This window comes from Callithrix jacchus, chromosome 12 (genome assembly GCF_049354715.1).
Source record: "Callithrix jacchus isolate 240 chromosome 12, calJac240_pri, whole genome shotgun sequence".
Lineage (NCBI taxonomy): Eukaryota > Metazoa > Chordata > Mammalia > Primates > Cebidae > Callithrix > Callithrix jacchus.
Window position 1 is genome coordinate 56,619,236 of NC_133513.1, and position 18,931 is coordinate 56,638,166.

Here is an 18,931-nt window from a genome sequence, read left to right on the forward strand (position 1 = left end):
GCCCACACCTGTAATCCCAGCACTTTGGGAGGCCGAGGTGGGTGGATTATCTGAGGTCAGGAGTTCGAGACCACCCTGGCTAATATGGTGAAACCCTGTCTCTACTAAAAATACAAAAATTAGCTGGGTATGGTGGCGGTTGCCTATAATCCCAGCTACTCGGGAGGCTGAGGCAGGAGAATTGCTTGAACTCAGGAGGTGGAGGTTGCAGTGAGCCGAGATCGTGCCACTGCATTCCAGCCTGGGTGAAAGAACAAGACTCCATCTTGAAAAAAAAATTAAAAATTAAAAAAGCTGAAAGCAGGTAAAGATCAGAAGAAGGGGATGTTCTATACAGATGGTATCCCCAGCTTAGTAGGAGGTAGTAGAACTTTGACTTTACTCAGAAAGCCTTCAGAACAAGAACTAGGCATTTTTCTGGCTAGAGTGGAGGAAGGAACAGAATTAACCCCTATAGGCAACTTCCCTCCTGAAGTAAGAGACTACTAAGTATTTGCCTGTGGCTTTTCTAGTATGCTGTGCTAAATAATGGTTCACAGGTCTTTGAGAGTGATTCAGCATGAAATGGGGGAGACTGAGAGGAAAATACATTCTTCTATGGCTTAAAATCCCAAGATTCAGCCTCCAGGTCCACTTTGCAGTAGGATGTCCATATGCCCAGTGTGGACATCTTCAGATCATACTGAACCAGCAATAGCAAGACCTTCCCTGATCCCTTTAGGAACAGTCAAGTTTAGTGTTCACGGAGTTTTCAATGTAGTATATGCCCACAGGGTAGCTATTCACTGAGATAATACAGAAGGAAGAGTAGAGCCTACACCTGAAGTGCACATCATAACCAGTTCTAGAAATTGAAGACATGAAGAATGTTTTCACTTACACTGATGTACTTAACTCCAAAGCCTGAACTGTTTTCCTGGTTCCAACATTAACTCTCAGTATAAATTTGGACGAATCACTTAATATCCCAGGGCCAAGGTTTTACCTGTAAAATGTGAGAATTTGTTCAGTGATTTTTTTAAAAAAAGCTATGTTCTAACTCTAAAATGACATGTATGACATGTGAAATTGAACTTGGAAGCTGGGGGCGGTGGCTCATGCCTGTAATCCCAGCACTTTGGGAGGCCGAGGCGGGCAGATCACCTGAGGTCAGGAGTTTGAGGACAGCCTGACTAACATGGAGAAACCTCATGTCTACTAAAAATACAAAAATTAGTTGGGCATGGTGACATGTGCCTGTAATCCCAGCCACGCAGAAAGCTGAGACAGGAGAATCACTGGAACCCGGGAGGTAGAGGTTGCGGTGAGCCGAGATCATGTTATTGCACTCCAGACTGGGCAACAAGAGCGAAACTCCATCTCAAAAAAAAAAAAAAAAAAAAATTGACTTGGAGAACTTTCTCCTTAGCTTGGTTATGACAGTTTCTGTAATGGTACAGGTTCCTTGCATATTGACAACCAACATTTAATTACAGCTAAGTAAGTGTTTATTGAGTATTAACTGTGTTCCCCAGAGCCTTGGGGGGAATACCATATAAATGTAAGATTTGATATTAGGATACATTCCTGAGGATCCATATCCTAGTGTAGGTTTTGCAATAACATTTACTAAGTGATCTTTAGGTATGTAGGACTGGATGATATGGGAAAAATCTAAAGAATAAGGGAAAGCTGGAGTCTGCCTCAATGAGCTTTCTATCTAAAGAAGCAAGAATACACACTGTTTTTTTTGAGATGGAGTCTCACTCTGTTACCCAGGCTGGAGTGCAGTGGCACTATTTTGGCTCACTGCAGCCTCCGCCTCCTGGGTTCAAGCCGATTCTCCTGCCTCAGCCTCCCGAGTAGCTGGGATTACAGGCATGTGCCACCACAGCTGGCTGATTTTTGTATTTTTAGTAGAGACAAGGTTTCACCATGTTGGCTAGGCTGCTGTTGTTCTCCTGACCTCAGGTGATCCACCCACCTTGGCCTCCCAGAGTGCTGGGATTACAGGCATGAGCCACTACACCTGGCCACAAATAATTATTTAAAGAATAATAATAAAAATATAAAATAATAAATTGCAAAATTGAACAAACTAGTTGAAAGTTAAACTTTTTTTTTTTTGAGACTTAATTTCACTCTTGTTGCTCAGGCTGGAGTGCAATGGCATGATCTTGGCTCACTGCAACTTCTACCTTCCAGGTTTAAGTTGTGGCAGTGCCTGTAATTTCAGGTACTCAGGAGGCTGAAGCAGGAGAATCACTGGAAAGGGACAGCAGAAGTTGCAGTGAGCCAAGATCGAACCACTGCACTCCATCTCAAAAAAAGAAAAAAAAAAAAAAAGGCCAAGCACATTGGTTCATGCCTAATCCCAGCACTTTGGGAGGCCAAGGCGGGCAGATCATCAGGTCAGGAGATCGAGATCATCCTGGCTAATACGGCGAAACCCTGTCTCTAATAAAAACATAAAAAATTATCTGGATGTGGTGGCACGTGCCTATAGTCACAGCTACTTGGGAGGCTGAGGCAGAACCCAGGAGGTGGAAGGTGCAGTCAGCCAAGATCGTGCCACTGCACTCCAGCCTGGGCGACAGAGCGAGACTCTATCTCAAAAAAAAAAAAAAAAAATTAGCAGAGCGTAGGGGTGCATGCCTGTAATCCCAGCTACTTGGGAGGCTGAGGCATGAAAATCACTAGAACTAGGGAGGCAGAGGTTTTGGTGAGCCGAGATTATGCCATTGCACTCCAGCCTAGGCAACAAGAGTGAAACTGCATCTCAAAAAAAAAAAAATTATTATGTTTAAAAAACAAAAACAGGCATTTTGGGAGGCTAAGGCTGGTGGATCATGAGGTCAAGAGTTCGAGACCATCCTGGTCAACATGGTGAAACTCCATCTCTACTAAAAATACAAAAAATTAGCTGGGCATGGTGGCGCGTGCCTGTAATCCCAGCTACTCAGGAGGCTGAGGCAAGAGAATTGCCTGAACCCAGGAGGCAGAGGTTGCTGTAAGCCGAGATCGTGCCATTGCACTCCAGCCTGGGTAACAAGAGTGAAACTCTGTCTCAAAAAAAACAAAAAGACAACAGTCCGGGCGCAGTGGCTCACTTCTCCCAAAAAGTGTAATCCTAGCACTTAGGGAGGCTAAGGTGGGCAGATCACTTGAGGTCAGGAGTTCGAAACCAGCCTGGCCAACATGGTGAAACCCCATCTGTACTAAAAATACAAAAAAATTAGCCATGTATGTTGGTGGATGCTCGTAATCCCAGCTACTTGGGAGGCTGATGGCAGGAGAATTACATGAACCCAGGAGGTGGAGGTTGCAGTCAGCCGAGATTATGCCACTGTACTCCAGCCTGGGCGAAAACAAAAACAAAAAATCTCTTCTGTTACCCAAAATAGTAACACTTTGTATTGTAGATAGTTTGAAAATACATAAAGTATCAAAAATCACTGATAATGTCACTCAGTATTTTCATAAGCTTAACCTTTGGTTTTCATTTTTAAACACATATACTATATATTGTTTTTGCAAAAGGCAGTATCTTTACAGTATATGTATACAGTTTAGTCTCATGACTTTCTCGTGTTATAACTGTGAGCATTTGCTGTAAAAACTACCTTTAATGGTTATAAAGTATTTTATATAAATGCACTATAGTGTGTTTCTTCAACCATCCTACCGTTCTACTATTGTTGAATATTTAGGTTACTTATGTTGTTTTTTGTTTGTTTGTTTGTTTTTGAGGCAGTCTCGCTCTGTCATCCAGGCTGGAATACAGTGGTGCAACCTTGGCTCACTGAAACCTCCACCTCCCAGGTTCAAGTGATTCTCCTGCCTCAGCCTCCGAGCAGCTGGAACCATAGGCACGTGCCAGCATGCCTAATTTTTTGTATTTTTAGTAGAGATGGGATTTCACCATGTTGGCCAGGCTGGTCTTGAACTCCTGGCCTCAAGTAATCCACCTACCTGAGCCTCCCAAAGTGTTGGGACTATAAGCATGAGCCACTGTGCCTGGCTTATAATTTTTTAATAACATAGTACTGTGATGAATATCTTTGCCCTAGCACTGTAGAATAAACTTTTAGAAGACTAATAACTAGTTGAATGTTATAAACTTTTTTTTTTGTGACAGGGTCTCGTGTTGTCTTGGCTGGAGTGTAGTGGCATGATCATGCCTCACTATAGCCTTGACCTTCTTGTCTCAAGAGATCCTCCCACCTCAGCCCCCTGAGTAGTTGGGCCTACAGGCATGCACTACTATACCTGAAAATTCGAATGCTATAAACTTAAAAAAATCTCTTGATACATACTGGCCAGTTAGCCTTGAGGAAGACTGTACTTCTGAAAACAGTATGAAAGGGTACTTATTGACCATTAATTTTTTTTATCTTGTAGGGTACAGAAATGAATTTTAAAAATCTAATAGTCAATCAGTTCTCAATGTATTTGTCAGATCAGGCTGAGCCTGATGGCTCATGCCTGTAACCCCAGCTACTTGGGAGGCTGAGGCAGGAGAAACACTTGAGGCCAGGAATTTCAGGCTGTACTGTGCTATGACCATATGCCTGTGAATAGCCACTCTCCTTCAGCCTGGGCAACATAGTGAGACCTTATCTCTAAAAAAACAAGAACAAAACTTGTCAAATCAAACTAGTCTTTATTTTTGTTAGAGGCCCTGGTTTAAAAACTAAGTCCTTAAGAAGTGACATGACAGCCTGGGTGCAGTGGCTCATGCCTGTAACACCTGCACTTTGGGAACCCGAGATTGGAGGATCATTTGAGCCCAGGAGTTTAAGACCAGCTGGTCAATGCAGTAAGATCCCCATCTCTACAAAGACTGAGAAAATTAGCTGGGTGTGGTGGTGCACACCTGCAGTCCCAACTACTTGGGAGGCTGAAGCAGGAGGGTCAACTGAGCTCAGGAGGTTGAGGCTGCAGTGAGCTTTGATCATGCCACTGGACTCCAGCCTGAGCAACAGAACAAGACCCTGTCTCAAAAAAAAAAAAAAAGGATTGATATGACATAGAATAAAGAAGTGATCAGGTGGAATTAATCAGGAAGTAGATGATGAAGGAAAATGCCAATTAGGATTTGTATGTGAAAAAATAGAATTTGAGAGGAGTCCTTTATCTTATTATAAAATATTTACTAAGCATATTACTTTACTTTTTAAATTTTATTTATTTTTTTGAGACAGAGCCTTACTCGGTTGCCCAGGCTGGAGTGCAGTGGCAGGATTTTGGCTCACTGCAACCTCCACCTCCTAGGTTCAAGCGATTCTCGTGCCTAAGTCTCCCAAGTAGCTGGAATTACAGGTATGTGCCACCATGCCTGGCTAATTTTTGTTTCTTTGTAGAGACAGGATTTCAGCATGTTGCCCAGGCTGGTCTCAAACTCCTGAGCTCAAGCAATATGGGATTTCAGGCATGAGCCACCACACCTGGCCACCAAATTACTTAAAAATAATAGTGCTTTGTTGATATGTAGTTTACATACCATACATTTTACCTATTTAACATGTACAGTACAATGGGTTTTAGTATATCAAAGTTCTCCATTCATCGCCATAATCAGTTTTAAAGTGTTTTCATTTGACATGGGAGAATCGATTGAACCCGGGAGGCAGAAGTTGTAGTGAGCTGAGATTGCATCACTGCACTCTAGCCTGGGTGACGGAGTGAGACCTTGTCTCCAAAAACAAACAAAAAAGTGTTATCATCCCAAAAAGAAACTCTGTGCCCATTGGCAAATCATTCTTTATCTCCTTCTACTCTTCCCCCAACCCCAGGCAAACACTGATCTATTTTCTGTCTCTATAGATTTTGCCTGTTCTAGTTATTTTATATAAATGGAATCATACAGTATGTGGTCTTTTGTGACCAGATTAATTTTGACATAATTGTAGTTCCTAAAGTGTTACATAAACACTGTTCTTGACCTATAGTCTGAATTTCATAGTACTTTGAACTTAGGCAGTTATAATCTTGCAGATATCTAAAAAATTAACTTTTGTTATGGGAAATTTCAAATATATTCAAAAGTAAAGAATAAAAGTAGCCTGGGCACAGTGGCTCATACCTATAATCCCAGCACTTTGGGAGGCCAAGGTGGACAGATCACCTGAGGTCAGGAGTTCAAGGCCAGCCTGGCCAACGTGGTGAAACCCTGTGTCTACTAAAAATACAGAAAATTAGCTGGGCATGGTGGCAGACTCCTATAATCCCAGCTACTTGGGAGGCTGAGGCAGGAGAATCACTTGAACCCGGGAGGCAGAGGTTGCAGTGAGCCGAGATTCTGCCACTGCCCTCCAACCTGGGCCACAAGAGTGAAACTTTGTTTCAAAAATAGATAAATAAATAAAAGTAAATGTTATAATAATCCTCCAGATACTTATAACCAGCTTCCATAGTGATTATCTTGCACAGTTATCAACATATGGCCAGTTTCGATTTAGCTATAGCCACTCACCTGCCACTGTCCTTTCCTGCTGTACATTATTTTATTTTTTGAGACGAGGTCTTACTCTGTTGCCCAGGCTGGAATGCCCAGTGCCATCAGGGCCACTGCTGAGGTCTTTCTACCTCAGCCTCCTGAGTAGCTGGGACCACAGGCATACACCACCACATCTGGCTAATTTTTGTGAGATTTTTGTAGAGACAGGGTTTTTCCATGTTGCCCAGGTTTGTCTCTACCTCCTGAACTCAAGTAGTCCACCAGCCTTGACATCCCAATGTGCTAGGATTATAGGCATGAGCTACCATGCCTAGCCTCCTCTAGATTATTTTAAAACAAATCTCTGACATTATATTATTTCATCCATAAATAATTTGGTATGTATCTTTTAGAAATAAAAATTCATTTAAAAAAGACAAACCTATAATATTACTAAACCTAAAAAAATTAACAATAATTTTAAGTATAATAACTAGCTAGTATTCCACTTTTCTCAGTGGTCCCATTAATGTCTTTTCACAGTTGTTTTATTTCAAATCAGAATTAAAACAAGACACACACGATGCATTTTGATGATAAGGCTCTGAAGTCTTTTTTTTTTTTTTTTTTTTTGCCAGTACGATACCCTCTGTTTTTTCCCTTTCCATTTATTTGTTGAAGAAATTTGGCCATCGTCTTATAACATTTCACACACTGTGGATTTTGCTGACTATAGCCTAGATTTTTTTTAAATGTTCTTCTAGTGCTCATTTTTCTTGTAACTTAGTACTTAGAGCTAGAAGCGCAATTAAAATCAGATACAAATTTTAAAAATAAGAATATTAGGAAGTTTTTGTATTCTGTACACCATATCAGCACATATGTAATGTCTGGTAGTCTTTCTTTTGTTATGATTGATCAGTGAGTAGACATCATCTTAACCCTATCTTCTATTGAATCTAGAAATTCCCTTACAAATGGCCACCTGCTTAAATTCTTTTTTTTTTGTTTGTTTTTTGCAGAGTCCTGTTCTTTTGCCCAGTTTGGAGTGCAGTGGTATGATCTCAGTTCATTGCAACCTCTGCCTCCCAGGTTCAAGTGATTCTCCTGCCTCACCCTCTCTAGTATCTGGGATTACAGGTGCATGACACCCATCTGGCTAATTTTTGTATTTTTGGTAGAAACAGGGTTTTGTCATGTTGGCCAGGCTGGTCTTGAACTTTTGACCTCAGGTTATCTACCTGCCTCAGCCTCCCAAAGTGCTGGGATTACTGGTGTGAGCCACCGCACCCTGCCTTCTTTTAAAGGAATCAGAATCTACTCCCTTCAGGAGGTTCCAGTGGCCACCGTCTTATCTAGGAATCACACTTGGCTTGATTAGAGAAACACCCAATTCTAAACATTACTCTGTAATTCTTTTCTTTTCTTTTTTTGAGACAAGGTCTTGCTCTGTCACCCAGGCTGGAGTACAGTGGCATGAACATGGCTCACTGCAGTTTCAACCTTCCAAGCTCAAGTGATTCTTCTGCCTTCACCTCCCAAGTACAGGTGGAGCCATCATACCTGGCCAGTTTTTTAATGCTTTTTTCTTCTTCTTCTTCTTTTTCTTTTTTTTTTTGAGACGGAGTTTTACTCTTGTTACCCAGGCTGGAGTGCAATGGCGCGATCTCGGCTCACTGCAACAACCTCTGCCTCCTGGGTTCAGGCAATTCTCCTGCCTCAGCCTCCTGAGTAGCTGGGATTATAGGCACGTGCCACCAAGCCCAGCTAATTTTTTGTATTTTTAGTAGAGACGGGGTTTCACCATGTTGACCAGGCTGGTCTGGATCTCTTGTGCTCGTGATCCACCCGCCTCGGCCTCCCAAAGTGCTGGGATTACAGGCTTGAGCCACCACGCCCGGCTCTTTTTTTTTTTTTTTTTTTTAAGATATGGTGTCTTGCTATGTTGCCTAGGCTGGTCTTGAACTCCTGGGCTCAAGTGATCCTACTGCCTCAGCATCCCAAAGTGCTGAGATTACAGGCATGAGCTACCATGCCCAGCCATAGCTGTAATTCTTAAACCTGGCTACCTAGTCATCTGAGGAGTGACTCAGAAAACGCCAAAAAACACAGTATACAGAAATAATTTTATAGAAATAAGAGCATACCACACATGCTGTTTTTATTATAGACAACTTTCCTGTCCCTTCTCTCACAGTCAGTCCCTACCTCCCCAGGTGATTATCAAGTGTGCATACATTGTATTTTTCTGTTCATACAATCCTGTGTAGGCCTACATATACATAAACTGGTTTTTTTTTTTTTTTTTGCTTATAGATCATTTTACAGTTTTTTTTCTTTTAATGCAATAATGTTTCATTTAAATTCCTTTAAATAATCTAATTTAACTCAGTTCATTCTTATTAAGTGACTGGACAATATTTGGTATTAAACCATAATGTATTTAGCTAGTCTTCTATAGATGGGCACTACTTTATTTCTAGTTTTTGGCTACTATAAATTATGTCAGCAGAAAACATTCTTGGTTGGTTGTGGTGGCTCACGCCTGTGATCCCAGCACTTTGGGAGGCTGCGGTGGTCAGATCATGAGGTCAAGAGATTGAGACCATCCTGGCCAACATGGTGAAACCTTGTCTCTACTAAAAATATAAAAGTTAGCTGGGTGTGGTAGTGCCCACCTGTAGTCCCAGCTACTCAGGACCCCAAAGCAGGAGAATCACTTGAACCTGGGAGTCAGAAGTTGCAGTGAGCAAAGATGGTGCCACTGCACTCCAGCATGGTGGCAGAGCGAGACTTCATCTCAAAAAAAAAAAAATTCTTATACATATGTTGTTATTAATTGGTATTTTTTCTTCTTCTTCCCAGGATTAGAATTGGGATAAATATATTTTTTATTTTATTGGAGATTACCAGGTTTCTTTTTAGGAAGCTATTATAACGTTTCAGATTTCCCCCAAAAATGTTCAAGGATATTTTCTTAGACTTTTTGAGAACCTTTCAAAAATGAAAATTCCCAGGCTCCAACCACAGATCTTCTGATTTCAGGTCTGTGGTAACATTCAGGAAGCTATATTTTTTAAAGTTCCCAGATGAATCTGAGGTGGTATTGAAAGCACTGCATTTAAGTACCCAGGAATATTAAAAATAACTGGTCTTACAGTACTTACATGAACAATATTAGCTTCAGCCAGATATATATATATTAGAATCAAATTATCAAATCGAGACATGAATTGGCTGCGGATATGTATATCAAATGTAGGTCAAGGGCATATACAGTTTCAGAATGGAAAACTTAATTAGTTGGATTGGGGATAGCCTCTTGGGAGTCACCTATGCAGTTTAAAGCAACTGTGAACAATCTGGAAAGATTTTGAAGAGAGGTAAGCATTTAGTGGTTGGTTAGAATTTAAGTGACTGAGAGAAGCTCAGAGGAAAGTAAAAGAGCATTACACATGTAAAACATTCCTGAGCATCTCCTGCTCAGAGAAAAGAGGTCACCAGGTGAGATGATAAGAGTACTGTGCTGAAAATCAAGAGGCTTTAATTTAATCCTTGTTAAACTACTAAACTGTCAGACTGTGGAACTCATTTTCCTGTTACAGAAAATGAAGAGGTTTGATAGATGATTATTATGATCATTTCAATTCTGAACTAGACTGGAGATGATAATTTCCTTTGTCACCACATATAGTCTAGAAAATCACCGTGTCAGATAATTTCCTCTGTCTATAAGTCTGGAGCCCAAGTCTGACAGAAGCTGATTATGTTTACAAAAAATGAAATTAAGCAAGATGGGGACATTCAGTTGTTTGTCCATAGAGCCCTTTCTCTACAAAGTTTTTCAAGGGCTGTGATCTGAGACCCTTGTGGCCTACAGGAAACTGTCCATATTCTAAAATTCTTATTTCTAAATTCCAGGAGCATGTCCTCCATTGAATTCAGGGATGCATATTTATTATTTAATGAAACAAGAACTCCTGAGTTTGTGCTGCTAAGCTTAGCGATTAGGCCCCAGGAGAAGAGATGGCCTCAACTTCTATTTGTGTTTTCCTCTTCAGGCTCTGCAGATGGCATGGGGAGGAGGTTGCACTCAGCTCCTGGTCCTGGTCTCTCAAAGACTCCAACAGCAGAAATGGAGCACGGTCTCCATGAAGCCAGAACAGTGCGTACTTCTCAGGTAGCAGCCTCAGGTGCTAAGGTGCCGAGCCTGGGGTGGTATGTTGGGGAAGGAATTGTAGAGAGATGTGACTGGTAGGGATGATGATAAGGCAGAGGCATGGTGATATGGGGGCTATCAGAAGAAAATAAGGTCTATGATTGGGCTTCTTTTGAATGAGAGGAAATTGATACATAGCCACTATCTTACCAATACATTTAATTCAGGAGTCTTTCCCCTATTCTTTCCCATACCCTGAGGATAGTGTCTGTGGGAAAACCATGTCTGGTATTATGTGTCTGCCTGTATGTGTCTGTGTGTTTGAAGGCTACACCTTGCCGAGGCCTCAGCAGGGAGTGTGGGGAGAATGAGCAGTACAGTGCAGAGAACTTTCGCCGCATCTCACGCAGTCTCAGTGGCACCGTTGTCTCAGAGAGGGAGGAAGCTGCAGTTTCTTCCCACAGTTTTGTAAGTAGAATCAGGGTCTATCTGTTCAGAACATCCTCTTCCTTGCTAAGCAAAAGTACAGTGCAAGCGAAGAAGCAGGGAGAAAGTGAAGGTTGTAATGTGAGGAAAAGCCATGTGTACTCAGCAAAAATAAGGACACACAGTCGTTATTTTATTTATAAGCATTCAGTTGGAGCCCAGAGAAATGTTCATTCCCTGTAGCAGTTCTGAAAGGCTGTGCGTGTTGTATGGTTTCCTATGTGAGAAGAGTAATAATACTTGAGAGGAATCTGAGAAGCAGAGGCTGCTCATTGGGTAAGAAGCCACTGCACTAATCAGAGGAAGAAGGGAAGAATTGGGATGGAGTATTGTTTTGCTTTTTCCTCTCACCCCCAGTATGTGACTGAATAGAATCCAGTGTGTTTTCAATCTAAAGTGAAGCATGTGCATCAGTGAGAAAAGGAAAAAAGTCTTCTTGAGAATTTTCATATACTAATGCAGTGATGTGTAGTTGGAAGGGACAGGAAAGCCCAATCAATTTCACTCCCTTACCCAAGTTGAGTTTTCATTACAGTAGAGGTCACACGTGAGCCATTGCGCCCGGCCTCATTTTTCCAATTTTTAAATATCATCTGAGGCTAAGTGTGGTGGCTCATGCCTGTAGTCCCAGCACTTTGGGAGGATCACCTGAGGTCAGGAGTTCGAGACCAGCCTGGCCAACATGGCAAAACCCTGTCTCTACTAAAAATATAAAAATTAGCCAGGCGTGGTGGCGGGTGCCTGTACTCCCAGCTACTGGGGAAGCTGAGGCAGGAGAATTGCTTGAACCCAGAGGCAGAGGTTGCAATGAGCCAAGATTAAGCCATTGCACTCCAGCCTGGGTGACAAAAGGAGACTGTCTCAAAAAAAAAAGCTGAATTTATAATAAGATTTATTCAATTTATTGTTCATAAATTCCTAAACAATTCTGACCAGGCTGCCATTCTTTTTTGGAAAAGGTGTACTCTCCTGCCTACCACTTGTTCACCTGTACTTTCTTTTTCTTCTTTGAGATGGAGTTTCGTTCTTGTTGCCCAGGCTGGAATGCAATGGTGTGATCTCAGCTCAGCACAACCTCCGCCTCCCAGGTTCAAGTGATTCTCCTGCCTCAGCCTCCCGAGTAGCTGGGATTATAGGCATGCACCAGGATGCCCAGCTAATTTTGTATTTTTAGTAGAGATGGGGTTTCTCCATGTTGGTCAGGTTGGTCTTGAATTCCCGACCTCAGGTGATCCACCCACCTTGGCCTCCCAAAGTGCTGGGATTACAGACATGAGCCACTGCACCGGCCTGTTCTTATATACTTTCAATGCATTTAACGGCAAATTGTTATTTTCCTAGGAGAGTTATTTCCTTTCTTCTGACTTCTGTATCATTTATTGATTCATTCTTTTTTTATTTTTAAAAACTTTTGTCTTTATTCCTGTTTCCTTTTTTATCCAACATACTGTACAAGTTTAATGCCATTGATTCATTTTTTTAAAATAAATGCTTATTGATTCTGTCACAAGATTCCTAGCACGAAAATAAACAAATAAGTGCTTACTGAGTGTATGTTTTAGGTATTATGCTAGGTGCTGGGGATGCAGTGGTGAGTTAGATATAGTCCCTGCTTTTACGGAGCTTACAGTCTACAGTGAGGGACAGATAAATAAACACTTATAATGTATTAAGGATTTAATCCTATGGGAACATAATAGAAGGGACATTTAAACCAAGCTTGAGGTATCACGGAAGGCTTCCTGGAAGAAGCAAAAAGAATATAGTAGGTAAAAGAGACTGAGCAAAAATTAACTGAATTAAAAGCTTATTTAGTATGGCAGGATTAGAAAGTCTGGTGAGGGGAGATGTTGGAGAGTGTTGACAAGAGAGGCTGCAAGGAATATAAACAAGGGTCAGATCATGGACCACAGAGAGCCCTGTATATCACCATAAGTAATTTGAAAGGATAGAGAGAAGCCGATGTACTTGAGACCTGGTTAGGAAGTAAACCATCAGTGGGATTCGGTGCCTGCTTGGATATTGGGAGAGGGGAATAAAGGATGATACCCAAGTGTTATAGGTAGATAATGATATATTTGAGGGAAGATATGCATTCGGTTTTGCATATATTAAGCTTGAGTGGAGATATCTGGCAGGCCTTTGGAATGAGACATATAAGCTAGAAATTGAAAATTTGGAAATCATAGCCATTGAAGAGAGGAAAAGACTATTGCAGAAAGAGGAGAGGAGCCAGGACATATCCCTAAACACATCAGATTTAAGGCAGTTCTTCTTCTGAAGAACCCTAAAAGGAGACTGGGAAAAAAAGACTAGAGAGATTGAAGGGAAACCAGGGATGTGTGGTACCATAGGCACCAATGGGAGAATGTTTAAAGAAGAAAGGAATAATTAGCTATGTCACATGCTGAGAGAACTGGCACCTAATCCATATGTGGTATGATAAATGCATATCTTGTGCCATCTTTTTCTTTCTTTCTTTTTTTTTTTTTGAGACGGAGTTTCGCTGTTGTTACCCAGACTGGAGGGCAATGGCACGATCTCGGCTCACTGCAACCTCTGCCTTCTGGGTTCAAGCAATTCTCCTGCCTCAGCCTCCCAAGTAGCTGGGACTACAGGTGCGCACCACCATGCCCAGCTAATTTTTGTATTTTTAGTAGAGACGGGGTTTCACCTTGTTGACCAGGATGATCTTGATCTCTTGACCTCGTGATCCACCCATCTTGGCCTCCCAAAGTGCTGGGATTATAGGCATGAGCCACCACACCCGGCCTTCTTGTGCCATCTTATGGTAGGTGCTGTGAGCATACACTGATGAAACAACACAAATTCTGCCCAATAGCTTGCAGTCTCATAAAGGAAATTAGACATATTGGCATATAGATTATTTTATTTAATGTGTTATTTACTAAGTGCCCACATTGTTCTAGGTACTGTTCAAGGTGCTGGGGATACAGAAGTAAAAAGAAATAGAGAGAAAGATAATAAACAAATAAATGATTTAATGCCAGACAATGATAAGTATGATAAAGAAGAATAAAATAAGTCAAGAGAATAAGGAGTAAAGAGGTAACAGTGGTTTTTTTGAGGGCTATTCCTGATAGTAGGGTAGTGAGAGAAATCAGCTCTAAGGAAATAACACTTGATCAGAGAGCTCAGTGATGTGAAGGTGTGAGCCATCAGAAGAATATTCTTGGTAACAGAAACACTAAGTATAAAGGCTCTGAGGTAGCAATGAGCTTGGTGTGTTTGAGGAACATTAAAGTTGGAGTATAAAATCTACAGGAATGATAGGAAATAAAGTGAGGAACAGCAGGACCATATCACATAGGACCTGTAGGCCATGGTAAGGAGGAGTGGATTGGAGTTAGGAAGGCTGTTGCAGTAGTCCAGGTGAGTTTAAATATAAAAACCTATAGATAAAAATGACAGCCCTTGGCAACTAGTGGAATTGTGGATGGGAAGTGGGAAATCAAGGTCATTGCCAATGTTTGAATATGGGTGATTTAGGAAAATGAGGTGCCAGGAGGAGGAGTTTGGAAGGATTTTGGTTCAATTTTGGATATGTTAGTGTTTCAGATGTTAAAAGGGGATATTTCTGGGTATTTACCATAAAAGTAGATAACTAATAGGGAGTAGAGCAGGACATACTAAGCATTGGTAAATACAAACTTGACAGGCAAAAGAGGAAGCTGTGGAATGTGTGGCAGTGACAGGAGAGAAGATGGGGTAGAATCCTTGATTCTACATTTAAACATACATAGTTTTATTCTCAATGCTTAGAATAAGTATAGGATTTTTTTTTTCTCATTCTCTCAGGCTTCTGAATTTCTCTCATTTCATTTTTATTTTTAAATTTCTATCTCAATCTCTCTAATTCTACTGTTAGCATTAAGGAGTTTGCTAAAGACCTGAATGTTAGGGTTGGGAAGGTGAGGGATATGAGGAAGACTGGGTAAGGGATGAGGATCTGAAGTTTGGAGTTTCTTAAAGGGCTGACAAGGGAAAGTGACTGAGTAAATTGGGTCCCTCTCCCGAACAAGGTATGTGCTCTGGTTCCCTCCATTTCCCTTTGCTTGCCTCACTGTGTTTACCCAACTACATCCTGCTTTGTGTTAATCCTCATCTCTATGTTTTTTTGTCTTGTCTCATTATAAGGATTCATCAAACGTGAGGAAGCCTTTGGAAACCGGGCACCGTTGTTCCAGCTCCTCTTCCCTCCCTGTCATCCATGACCCTTCTGTGTTTCTCCTCGGTCCCCAACTCTACCCCCCCCAACCACAGTTCCTGTCCCCAGATGTCCTGATGCCCAGCATGGCAGGGGAGCCCCATAAACTCCCAGGTAACTCCCCCAAATCTAATATTATGTGCCAGAATTTGGTACCTTTTCAAGGGCCTCTAAGAGTCAAATCAATATACCTATGGGGAGGGGTTATATCCCAAGGTGGAGGGGTATGAGGATATGAATTACTGCTTCAAAGTCATGCTTTGATCTAGATAAGTATTAAATCATTTGTTGGGCACTATGGTTCTTCGACCAAGAGTCTAGACCACCACCCCTGGAGTCTGTCTTCTTATGAGAATGAACTGCTTTAGTCATGATAGAACAGTTAACTCCCCTTTTAACTGACAAAGAGGAGTTAATACCCAGTCTGAGACACTCCCAGAACAGAAATGGTAATCTTTATCAACTAGTTTTCTCTCCTTCTGTCCTCTGAGTCTCAGCTGAGGGATGGTCTAGGAGGACAGGGAATGAGTGGGAGAACTGGAAAGACCCTTTACATGAATTACCCACACTGTGTGTACAGACCCAGACAATCGTGGAGAAGGCAGGCAGCATCATTCTGGCTTTCTTTGACCCTCCACAGTTAGATGCTGTCTTTTTTTCCACTCACGGGCTGGATGTACAAGCTTGAGGCAGTGGTTCTCAATGGAGAACGGGGAGGTACTACCAGTATCTAGAGGGTAGAGGCCAGGGATGCTGCTAAACATCACACAATGCACAGAGCAGTCTCTCCCCAACCCCAACACAGAATTATCAGCCCAAGATATCAATAGTGCCCAAGTTGAGTAAATGTATAAGAAAAGGCATTCCACATTAGATCTCAGAGATCAAAGGCAGCTTAACTGCAGATAACTTTTTTTTTTTTTTTGAGACAGAGTCTTGCTCTGTCACCAGGCTGGAGTGCAGTGGCACAATCTAGGCTCACTGCAACCTCCGCCTCCTGGGTTAAAGTGATTCTTCCTCCTCAGCCTCCCAAGTAGCTGGGACTACAGGCATGTGCCACCATGCCCTGCTAATTTTTGTATTTTTAGTAGAAAAGAGGTTTCACCAGGTTAGCCAGCATGGTTTTGATCTCTTGACCTCGTGATCCACCCGCCTCAGCCTCCCCGAGTGCTGGGATTACATGTGCGCCAAGATAACATTTTTTGTTTGTTTTTGTTTTTGTTCAAGATAACATTTTAAGAAAGGTTGGAAAAAAAAAAAAAGGCACAGTCTCTCAGCACATTGGGAGGCCAAGGTGGGAGGACTACTTGAGCCCAGGAGTTCCAGACCAGCTTGGGCAACATAGTGAGATCCCATCTCTATTTTTTAAAAAAAGAAAAGCTGAGTGAGGTTTTGGTATGGTGGCTCTAGAAGTATAGTCATCATAAAGGGAGTATACGGCCCTTCTTTTATATGTGCGTATGTACTGGATGAGAGGTGGAGGGAGGTAGAGGTATGGCAACATCCCTGAGACTGTTTCATTTGCCCAGGTTGGAGGTATGAGATTTGATTTTGATGAATATTAAGAATTTTAAAAAATAGAATCAAAAGCACAGTTAGGTTCTTTCTTTCCCTTGTGTGTATGCTCTTGGAGGAGTGAGGAATTGGGCTGAACAGCTAGGCATGGCTCTCTGGGAAGGAGAATGGTTTTCTGAAGATGCTGAATCTTTGGGTTTCTTTTCTTTCCCCAGGAACTTCGAGGAGTGTCCAGCAGTTTCTGGCTATGTGTGACAGGGGTGAAACTTCCCAAGGGGTCAAGTACACAGGAAGGACTTTGAACTACCAGAGCCTCCCGCATCGTTCCAGAACAGACACCGCCTGGGCACCCTGGTCAGAGACTAACCAGCATACTGGGACCAGATTCCTGACTACTCCAGGGTGCAATCCTCCGCTAACCTACACTGCCACACTACCAGAAAGAAGCAAGGGCCTTCAGGTTCCTCACGCTCAGTCCTGGGGGGATCTTTTCCATTCACCCTCCCACTCTCCCATTGTTCACCCTGTGTACCCACCATCCAGCAGTCCCCATGTACCCCTAAGGTCAGCTTGGAATTCAGATCCTGTTCCAGGGTCCCGAACCCCTGGTCCTCGAAGAGTAGATATGCCCCCAGATGATGACTGGAGGCAAAGCAGTTATGCCTCCCAGTTTGGACACAGGAGGACAGTGGGAGAGGGGTTTCTGTTTGTTCTACCAGGTGCCCCTGGAAGAGAACAACTCAGGGCCAGAGTCCTGCAGCACAGCCGATGGTAAAGGTCACCCTTTCCTTTCCTGGAGCTACACCTTTCTCTGTAAAACTGTACTGTGGCAGTGCTGGTACCCTGCATCACTGCCATGGTTGTGCTATTCTCATCTCAACATAGAATTGGTGGGTTCACCTAGGGGTGTCAGGAACCTCTGAAAAGACCTGATTCTTTGGGAGGGAATATTTGAAATTCCAACTTCCATTCCCCCTAACAAAAGGAAGCAGCTGCTGTTTAAGCGTTTTATCTGAGCCACTTTAAAGGTGAATCCGTGGTATTACTCTGGATACTAGCCATTCCTTAGGAGCTTAAGGTCACATTTTATTCCTGGATACTTTATGTCCCCACCTCCACCTGAGCCCTCGTCTTCTGTTCCCTACTATATTCCCAACTTCTACTCTTTGTTTTATCCACCGGTCCCTATTGCCTGACCTTTTATCTTCCCTATCTCTCATCCTTGGAGGGACATGTAGCCCTGTGGTCATAGTTCTGATTGCATCATCAGGGCATCCCCCCTGCCCAGGTATTATGGCCCATCAGCATTAAGTGTGCCCTCCAAACCTTAGGCCTAGAACGCGGAGCTGCCAACATAACATTCACCCTTTTGAACAGATGGGAGTCAGGCACACTAACACAGCCTTCTGTCCTCAGCAGCACAGCCATTACTGCCACTTGCTCAGTCGCTGTTGTAAACCCTCAGAGTCAGCTGAACTATTTTAGGCCAAACATACTGTTTTTGTAAAGTATTTTTCATTAATAAATCTATAAGATAGTTCTATTTAATTCCTTGTCATTCTTCCCTTTGTATGCTCTTGCTTTTTTGTATTGGGGTGGGGAGGCCTGGACAAATATATGAGGTGGCTTTTGACTGAGTGGAAGTGAGGAGCCAGAGAGGAGTTGAAGGATATACAATCAAGGTGGGAATCAATGGGCCCTGAAATAGGGTGCCTTTCCTTGCTACTATTCCTGCTAGGATGTTTCCCATCCCTTTCCTGACAGAGCATTCAGTACTCTGTACATTATACACTTCCTTCCTCCCCTCCTTAGGGAAGATTTTCTGGGCATTCAAGCTCTTACAAAGTTACTCCTGATCCATGTATTCTGGGTGCCTTCCCTCTATCTTATAAGTTTGTGATGTGCCTCCTTTCCCTTCCCTGCTCTCCTTCCATGGGGCCCTCTTTTCCTTACCCCTGTGGTGTTATGGCCCTTTCATGCCAGAAAGATCCATTTTCAACCATGCCTCACTCCCAAGAGACTCTTCCCTCTGAAAAATAGCTTGTGGGCTCCCTTTTTGGAAAATACCCATTGTTGGCCTTTCCCTTCCTCTTTTACCTTGGGGTCTCAGGATTGAAATGGACAC

The 18,931-nt window shown here is 42.4% G+C and overlaps 1 protein-coding gene across 49 annotated transcripts in view; it reads left to right on the forward strand.

The window, feature by feature from the left end:
* Positions 1 to 18,354, forward strand: part of USP54 (ubiquitin specific peptidase 54) — a 130,777-nt gene extending 112,423 nt beyond the window's left edge. For 18 of the 49 annotated variants that reach the window (XR_013524893.1, XR_013524904.1, XR_013524892.1 and 15 more), the window contains 4 exons: positions 10,480 to 10,598; positions 10,905 to 11,045; positions 15,222 to 15,405; positions 17,022 to 18,354. Coding sequence is in view for 31 of the 49 variants with exons in the window: in XM_078345545.1 (XP_078201671.1) it covers positions 10,480 to 10,598; positions 10,905 to 11,045; positions 15,222 to 15,405; positions 17,022 to 17,581 (1,004 nt within the window). In the remaining 18 variants the exon portion in view is untranslated. The remainder of the gene's footprint in view (positions 1 to 10,479; positions 10,599 to 10,904; positions 11,046 to 15,221; positions 15,406 to 17,021) is intronic. The other 31 variants (XR_013524896.1, XR_013524894.1, XR_013524901.1 and 28 more) reach the window with 4 other exon arrangements.
* Positions 18,355 to 18,931: the final 577 nt, after the last annotated feature.